A 9,886-nucleotide genomic window follows, 5' to 3' on the forward strand; every position below is an offset into this window, starting at 1 on the left:
ACATAATGAGTGAATTTGCGAAAACAGTATTTGTTTAGGCGTTGTTTAACATAATCCAGTGTGAACGAATATTATAGAATTTATTAATCAGCAATTACTTCATTTCTCTAATAAAGGTTCATTTCTAAATGCTAATTACAATGGCAAACCGATTATGTCATATTTCAGTATGACTTTAATTACATTATTGTTTCTAAATATTATACATATTTTTAATGCCATTATACATAATTCATAATTTATCATTGTATAAATGTATATAATGGTTGACACTATTAAATGTGCATCACGAGTGTAGTTATTTTTACTTAAATGCCATATTGTACAGTAGCAAATAAGTTTTACTTCAATTGCGTGTGAACCTTATGCGCACTCTTTTTTCAGATTAAGATTATTCAAATGCTTCAGCCATCATAAATATTTTAATGAAACTTTATTTATTCATAAATAAATTAAAGTTAGTTAAATTATATGTGTACGTATATTATAAGAAAGTGCACAATTAGAATCAGAGGAAACAAATTATTGGCAGAAAAACTTCAAGTCAAAACGATACTAAATTTGGATGTTTTTATGATACTATATTGGATTAATGACTTTAAATGTTGTAAATTTATTACAACTAGGCACCAAAAGGATGACAGTATTATTTGTAAGATACAAATGATACAAAAATACAAAGTCCAAGTTCGTTTCTGTATCTAAAACTGAGTATTTCAAACGTAGATTGATAAAATATCGATTATACAATTTTCTTATTAGTATTGTTCGTGTAGCATCATTCGTTAATTGAAAGACAGTAAGCATTCCGACAGACAGTGAAGAGAATTCAATTTAGAAAGCTTTTTTCTTTACTAAAATAAGCTGATTGAAGTGACCAAACAAATTTCAAGTAATTTTGTATTATTGGTTAGAGTGCATTATATATTTTTAGTATTTGTACTCAGTAGTATAGAGAATGTGTTTGAAGGCACAATAAAATTTGTTTTACCATAACGCACCTACTAGTTGAAAGAGCCTTTATTTTTGAAAATTAATTGTTTTATTAAGATTGAAGATTTATTAAGGACAAATTTTATTTTTGTGAAAACCCTTCTAGAAGTAATTCCAAAGTATCAATTATCATCATGTTTTCATCAGCCTTAATTAGAAGTGATTTATTTTTATAAGATTTTGTTGAAGTTCAAAAATTCACACATTAGGTTGTATTTGAAGTAGGTACTAGAAATTTTACTTCTTTGATAAATGTGTCAGAGTGGTGATTGGTGCAGTAAAGTAGCAAAAGAATTAGTACACTACGTAATCAGGTAATTATTTAATAATAATGAAAACTGAAAGAATTAGCAAATATTGCATATACAATATTAATATTATATATTTATTTCATAAGAAATTTAATTTATCAACCGCAGAAATAATTTTTGATGTCTACAGTCTGTAAATGATAAAAAAAATAGTTAATCCAAACAGAGGTTCTACTATTCTACTATTGATAAACCTACTATCTGTACTTGTAACAAAACATTTTTAGAATTTATAATGAATTTAATATATGTACAAAAAAATTAAATTAAAATATATATTTGCTTGCTCTTTAAAAGTAACTTAATTTTGCTTTCACGAAACAATAAGTAAAAAGTAATTTTTTTAGAAGAACTCATGAAATGATACACATGAGTCGTGATTCTAAAATTAGCCGTGCCATGAATTTTGGAAGATATCGACTTGTTATAAACTCCCTTAGATCCAGGTAAGTCATGTCATGTTACAGTTATATAAATAACCATATTAATAAAAAAAAGAAATACAAAATTCATTCCACTCAAAATCTCAATCTAAATATCGCAACTTTCATTTATTTTTCCAAATTGTTTTATAAAAAAACAAAGACGTCAACCTGACGATGATTACGATCTGTCAGAAGTGCAAACTCTGGAAGCGCCCGAAGAAGTTAAAGATTGGCTAGCTTTTACTTTCACAAGACAATTGGCATCCCGCATGGGCGCTGAAGAAAATAAACCAAAATTCAAAACTGTGGCCCAGGCTGTCAGAGCCGGACTTTTGGTGGACAAAATTTATGATAGGCTCACTCTACCTCCAGTCAATATGAAGTTCCCGAATGAGGTTACGGAAATGCTCAAGGTGAGTTGACATTTGGAAATTTGAAAATATGACTTGAAATCGAAATTACACATATTAGTATCGTCATATGTATCGATATATTTTTTGGGAATTACTCAAAAAGTTTGTTTTAAATATTTCGTAAGACGTTATATATAATTGCTTGAGGCATCTACGACCCCAGAACTAATTGATTTTCCTCCTCTAAGAAAAGAACAACTAGTGGTGTATGGCATCGTGTCTTAAGGAAAATTGCTGGAACTTCCCGTACCGTAATGAAATATTCGATGAATAAAAAATGTTTTCAAACAGATCATTATAAATACTGCAACACTCATTATTCTTGTTCTATAGATATAATATAAAAGCTTATGAAATAGGACAACGGCGTTTATATATTTATTATAGAAAAGTAAATAAACAAAACTCAGTTCTCTCAAACGGTGTCATTTTTTGCACATTTAGCTACGTGTCTCCGCAACGGCTGGACCTGCCTTTTCCAAAAATTAAACCAAAAACATCATTACGAATTGAATCTTTTTTGGGTCATTCAAATCGGATGCTCCGTTCTCTCAATAACTTAATTTTTATTTTTTGCATTCTTTGTTCAGTATCTCAGTAAACTAATCAGCACATCTCCCTATCAATAGTAATCGAATGTTTTTTTAAACCATTCAAATCGATTGATTCGTGCGCCTGAAAACGTGGAGGAAAAATTGTATCCATACACATACGAACAAACATCAATTTTTTCTTAGGTATGCCAAAATGTTCAGAAACTTTCAAAACGTGAAAATATGAAAAAAAGAGTGCGCGTAATGATCACACACGGTTGAAGTAAAACTTATTTGCTACTGTACAAGATGGTATTTAAGTAAAAATAAATACATCATATAACAATTTTGAATAATGTTTATTAGTAATATGGTAACACTCGTGATGTACACATTTATTAGTGTCAACCATTATACACATTTATATAATGATAAATTATAAATTATATAGTTATAATAGCATTAAAAATATCTCTAATATTTAAAAATAAAAATTTTATTAAAATTAATCGATTTGTCATTGTAATTACTATTTAGTAATGAACCTTCATTAGAGAAATAAAGTAATTGCTGATTAATAATTCTATAATATTCGTTTAAACAGTGGATAATGTTAAATAAAGCCTGAACAAATGTTGTTACCGCAACTTTACTCATCATGTAATAATTGTGTTGAAGAACTTCATGTAATTAAAATTAACATACATTCATTGACTGCTTGTATTTTTTTTACTTTTTCGCTGATGATATAATCTCATTTTTTGAACATCTGTAATATCTGTCTTACCTAAAGAATATTTTTCATTTTAATAACTTCAAAGATTCATAGAAACTACGAATAATATAGAAATAATTTCTAATCAATAAACTTACTAATCATTAGTCTTATTAATCAATATTTTCAAAGAACAGAGTAAAATATTCTTCTGATTCAGAAATTTTTCACTAAAACAAGATTTGTACTACAATGTAACTTTAAAATGTTTATTTACCTATGCCGATTTCCTTGCTAATATCGGAACCCATACAACGACAGATCTCTATTCACATACACGATGGCTAATCACAATCGACCCGTATTAAAATGATTTGTACGGATTTACGCCCTAGTCGCGCCTAAAGAAATTTTACTTCAAAAATTCAATTTCGATTTTTGGATGATTACAATAACTTACTCCACGGGAAGTTAAAAAGCTCAATTTATCACAGATTTGAACAAAGAGAATTACAATTTTCAATTTACATCAATTATACAACAACCAAATAAATCATATTATTATAAATCTATCTTTTCATTCCTCAGTTATCGAACGAGTGGGATTTCGACATTTTTGCGTTCAGTCAAGTCGCAAATGACCATCCCATAAGATATCTTGGCTATGACATATTGAATCGATATGGATTATTGCACAAATTCAAGATACAACGTAATACATTAGAAGCATTTCTCAATAAAATTGAAGAAGGATATATGAAATATAACAATTTGTATCACAACAATCTACACGGAGCTGATGTGGCACAGACAGTCCATTATATGATTTACAAAACTGGACTGATGGTAAGGAGATAAAAATTGAGTATATATTAGTTTTATATTATATTATAAATAATTCTATTTTTGTAGAATTGGTTAACAGATTTAGAAATATTTGCGACTTTAATTGCGGCTATAATACACGACTATGAACATACAGGTACAACAAATCATTTTCATGTCATGTCTGGTAGTGATATCGCTTTGTTGTACAACGATAGAGCTGTCTTAGAAAATCATCACATCAGTGCATCATTTCAGTAAGTAATAAAAAAAGTCCTTAAATAATATATCTCAATATACAGATCAAATATAATCTTTCACACTAAGCCGCAAATCTATATCATAATCATTCAAAAGCTTTTCGAAAATGGATCAATTTATTGCATACAAAGTGATTATGTACATGGTCACTTTTTTGGTTTTTGAATGTTCCTGCTTGAAAATTATTTAGAGTTCTGATTTTAATTTTGAAATTGATAACTATAGTATTTTTTTACTATTTTATAGATTATTCCGAGATGAGCAATATAACATATTATCCCAATTATCAAAAGACGAATATCGTGAATTCAGAGCTTTGGTTATCGATATCGTCTTGGCTACAGATATGTCCCATCATTTTCAACAATTGAAGAATATAAAAAGTGCTATGGCTATATTTGCTGAGGATCCCAGTGCAGAAATCGATAAAACAAAAGCTCTATCACTTGTAGTACATATGTGTGATATTTCACATCCAGCAAAGGTAAGTGGAAGAGAATTTTTGGATTCTTCTTGTTATCCATAAAAGTCTTCGTCCTTTCATGATTGCCTTGCATGATATATATTATGTATCATGTTTTCCATAAAAATATTTTTTTTTAGAAATTCTCCTGACCTATGTGTTCGGACGTCTTTTCGTTTTATTAGATTGGTCATTAAGATGACAAACTTCAGGGCATTAAGCTTTACACGGAATGATTGCTTCCCCTGGAAAAGGGGGTAGCGGAGTGTTTTAATTGAACTAGTTGTTCACTTAAAAAAGTAAAGTCCGCTTGACAACATGTAAATAACCAATAAAAATAGATATATCTTCTTGCAATATAACTTAGTAACAAATCAGTGATTGTAATTAGAACTCAAACAAATACATAATATACAAACAAATCATTGTTAATACAGTTCACAGTTGCAAGGGTTAAATTATAATCATAATCAGTAAAATTATCATAAATAAAAAATCATCTGTTTTATTGCATATGATGTTTCTTTCCATTAAATTTTTGTAGAGAAACAAAATATATTCTTCTATCTTAGTCAACACTTTCAAAAACACATCAAGGTGTATATTTTATTGCAATGATACATTGTATTTAAAACAATGATTATCGATTGAAAAGTGGGACAATCGTTTATATACGATTTCATATCAATATGAAACCGATGCGATACTAATTTACCGCAAATTATTTGTTAATAAACATCCACATGTTCTCACATGTGGAGAAAGTTAACAGACGGTTATGAAACGAAATTTAATTGGTCGAAGAAATGCACTTTTCTCTTTGAAGAAATCGATATTAGTTTATTTCATGCAGTACAAAAATTATATTTAATCTATAATAAATATATTCGTAAAATTAGAACGCTTTAGTACATAAATCGCTTTTCATCCACGATATCAATATTCTTATATGCCAAAAATCTTCAAATTGATAATAGTTAATCTTAGAAAATTTTGGTTTTAATATTTGAATTAAACATGCCTAGAAGTCGATATTTTTCTTAGATAAGACCTTCTTTGTATAGTAAAAACTAACCACATTATTATTAAAAGCCGAAGAAAAGTTTTCTGAGAGGAAATTCATTCTGCTTTTGAATGTTGCTTATATATATTTCATCTCATCTGAATAGATGCTTCTACTCTATTTATAGTATTTAAAACTTTCATTTGATTTTTTTTTATTTTTGCAGCCTTGGAAGTTGCACTATAAATGGTCGGATCTTCTGTCAGAAGAGTTTTTCCGCCAAGGAGATTTGGAGTACAGTCTTGGTTTACCATATAGTCCTCTTTGTGATAGAAATAATACATTGGTTGCAGAGTCCCAAATAGGTATTTTAAATACCATATTATTTAACAATTTCTAAAATTGCTATCCCTCAAAAACTCACCGATGTTGGAGATAGAAAAGTTTTAAAGCCATTTTCAGAAAAAAAGTGTTTTGGAGATTGTCATCAGAAATTTATAATATGGTTATCGCACAACAAATAGATCACCAGATCAGAAAAAATAATTTAAGAAACGGTATTCTGATACATATTGCTGAAATATTTCTAAAAATAGATGAATCAATATAACACAATCAAATCTATCTATATGTTACTTAATCAATTAGAGATAATTGTATATAATTACACCATTGTTGAGATGAAAATAAAAATAGGTCGTATTGAACAAACCCTACATGTATGTGCCAAGGTTAGTAAGGGTGGATATTTACGTTTTAAATCAGATAAAATTGCCTTCAAAACATTTAGCATTGTTAAAGTAATATTGAGACAACACTGTTATTATAAAATAGAGATATGGTATTAACCAGGCAATCAATAGTACAAATTTTAACTAGTTGGTATTGGTATTTTGCCTTAAGGCAAGTAGATTTTCACCTGAAACTAATCGGTATCGTTCCCAACTAATATCTTTCGAATAGTTTTTGATTTCTTAAAATCAATTCGGTAGTGTGAGCTTAAATGTGGACATAAAGTTTTACACTTTTTTCCAAATTACAAAGAAACGGCTCGACCGATCGTTGCACAAAACTGAGAAACGATAATCCTCATCAAGATACATCAAATGGCTTTTAAATTTCTGAAATCGGATCAGGCGTTGTTGACCAAACGTCGATGAAATTAGCGAATCGGATTTTTAGATGAAAACATAACCTTCTCCTTCGGGAAGTTAAAAATACCTTATATAACTATTATTTTGAATATAATGACATAATTTAAGCCAAAACATACTGATTTTTTCATTCGTGTGTTAGTTAATATTATTAGATATTTTTATGGTAAGGCCAAATAAAAAAATGTTATTATACAACCAACGTTGTTTATTTTAGGATTCATCGACTACATTGTAGAACCGTCCATGATCGTATGTGCAGAAATGTTAGAAAGCATTTTAAAACCCTTAAGTGATACATGCACCAATTATTTTGCAAAAAAGGAAGAGGAACTAGAAAGTACATAGTTTTTCTATTACGTATTATATATTAGTAGTTCGAATGCACATAGAATAAATTGGCACTTTATAACTAAGCTATAAATGAAATTGTAAGCCAAAAGCATGCAAATATTATAGGTGATGAAAGCCAAGAAGAGAAAGGTTTTGTAATTGAAAAACCGTGGATTGCGTTTATTGCGGAAAATAAAAGTAATTGGAAAGAACGAGCTGCAGAAGGTAATAATTTACTGCTGTTTTATAAACAAACTTCATTCAATAAAATTTGTAATCTTCAGAAGCTGCTTTGAGGGCTGAACAAGAGAAAAAGTTGCGAGAGCTTGAAGAAACGCTCGATTCTATTGAAATTGAAAATGAGAAACTCAGCGAATAAATTGATGCAAAATTTAATTTTTTTTGAAAATAAAATATATAATTTTAATAGTGATTTATAAATATTAGCAAAGATTAAATTCAAATTTATGCAACTGCTAAAGTATTTATCATGTTACCTGAATGCTCAATCAAAATGTAAAAGATGTATATTGAATAGTGTTTTGTAGATATAAATTTGTAGAGTTGTAAATAAATAACAAAAAATAATGAGTAGCTGTTTACAGCACCTAAAAAATAATATAATAAAATAATATGGTTATGATTTGCATGTAAATTAGTTGATGGATATGGTTTTGATACTAATATTGTTAAAAAGATGAAATCTGATAAAAAACAAATTAATGGCTCGAAAGAAAATATTTGGATACGTTTGTTAAAAGTATCAATTTACGATTTTAACATTACGAGATCCATAATTTGTATAAATTACTTAGGAAAATCAATTTTAAACAAAATTTACAGGCAAAATGACTAAACATTTACAGCAATATCATATGATAAATACGATGTTTTAACGTATAACAATACATTATTGTAAAATAACAATATTATTTTCAACTATTAATTACTACAAAGCAGAAATGTTATGTTTTAAATTGTTATATGCGAAAAATGGCTCTGCAAATTTCTACATATATATCGGAGAAGTTTAAAAATAATTGCACCGATAGAACTTGTTTATTTTCAAAATACCTGCAACAAGTTTAATATGAAATTTACGAGAAAATATTGGGCTCATTTTACTAAAAAGTAAACAAGAAATTTTCCAATTGGGAAAAAAATCACAATTCATTGTTGAATTTGAAAAACCTACTTGAGGTGTTGAGTTGCATTAATGAATTTTATAATAGATGCAACTATTATACACATATAGGAAAATATATTATAAAATTAGCAAATAGTATTTCTGAAAAAAATAGTTGGTCACATACAATTAATTTTTTAATTTTAGTTCCATTTTTCTTTTAAGTCTTATACCTTACGTATCCTAAACTAGTTTTGCAGTCTATTTCATTTTTATTTGTATTTAAAGTTGATTTTTTTGCGAAAACATTGGCAAACAAATCCCAATTAACTATTGATTTTGATGAAGCTACTTGAGATGAGTTGAGTTTCATTAAATAAATTTTATAGTAGATGCAACTCTTGTAAACAAAATTACTTTTTCGTAAAATTATATTTGCGAATCGTATTTTGGGCAAAAACATTTAGGGTAGAGCTTTGCTTAAAGGTCAATGGGTAAAAAGAAACAGATCAACATTTTTTTTGAAATTAACAAAAACTAGTGGAGCATAGCATCGTGCCTTGAGGCAAATTGATAGAACATTCCGTACAGTAAACTAAATTATTAAAAAAAGATATTGCAAAACTTCGAAAAAATTAGATGTTTGAGAAATTTAGAATTTTTTGAAAAAATGACTTTTTTGAAAAATTTCATTTTTTTATTATTTTGATTTTTTTTATATTTTGATTTGTTTTGAAAATTATGAAAATTTTTTAACGCACTGGATAGCTAATTTGGAGTCAAAATATCAAATCGCGTGAGAGCCGCGATGTCATCTAACGTGTAGACATTGGTACGAAACCCATATAAATGTATAAGAAAATTGTACTTATTATTATAACCTTTATAAAATATCTAATAATACGATGTATATATGTCTAATGTTCGGTTTTGACCGCCAAAAGGCTTTAGTTTTCACTTGTTTTATTTGGTCTCCGGAGACGCTGGGCCTTCTCAAAAATTTCACCAGTTGTTAATTTCAAATAAAATGTTTTTTGAATAATTTAAATCGGACGCTCCGCTATCTCAAAAATTTAAATACTATTTTTGGCACTTTTTTCCCGTATCTCCTAAACGGCTAGACCTGTCTTTGCCAAAAACTAATCAGCACGTGTCCTTATCCAGTTTTTCTAAAGTATGCCAACATTTTCAGAAACCTCTGACACATAAAACTATATAAAAAATTTCATTTTCGATTTTTGTACGATTACTAGAACTTATCCTACGGGAAGTTAAGAAGTAAAATAACGAATTAGCTGAAAATTTTGCTGAACATAGTTAGATAGTTGTTT

General features: G+C 28.2%; 1 protein-coding gene across 1 annotated transcript; it reads left to right on the top strand.

Moving 5' to 3' along the window:
- The first annotated feature begins 1,673 nt into the window (after nt 1-1,673).
- On the top strand, nt 1,674-7,808 carry LOC113373901 (calcium/calmodulin-dependent 3',5'-cyclic nucleotide phosphodiesterase 1-like). Its single transcript, XM_026614166.1, has 9 exons — nt 1,674-1,750; nt 1,878-2,142; nt 3,979-4,236; nt 4,303-4,472; nt 4,723-4,960; nt 6,169-6,307; nt 7,314-7,388; nt 7,514-7,654; nt 7,714-7,808. Exons 1-9 carry the CDS (start codon nt 1,674-1,676, stop codon nt 7,806-7,808), a joined length of 1,458 nt encoding a protein of 485 aa, XP_026469951.1.
- The last annotated feature ends 2,078 nt before the right edge of the window (nt 7,809-9,886 follow it).

Source organism: Ctenocephalides felis, unplaced genomic scaffold, assembly GCF_003426905.1.
Source record: "Ctenocephalides felis isolate EL2017-DRISC unplaced genomic scaffold, ASM342690v1 CF-g0.4_SCAFFOLD_01604, whole genome shotgun sequence".
Classification (NCBI taxonomy): domain Eukaryota; kingdom Metazoa; phylum Arthropoda; class Insecta; order Siphonaptera; family Pulicidae; genus Ctenocephalides; species Ctenocephalides felis.

Coding starts and splice junctions, on each gene's coding strand:
- LOC113373901 (XM_026614166.1), top strand. CDS start 1,674: ATGAGTCGTGATTCTAAAATTAGCCGTGCCATGAATTTTGGAAGATAT. Junction 1,751..1,877: donor ATAAACTCCCTTAGATCCAG/GTAAGTCATGTC, acceptor AAATTGTTTTAT/AAAAAAACAAAGACGTCAAC. Junction 2,143..3,978: donor AGGTTACGGAAATGCTCAAG/GTGAGTTGACAT, acceptor TTCATTCCTCAG/TTATCGAACGAGTGGGATTT.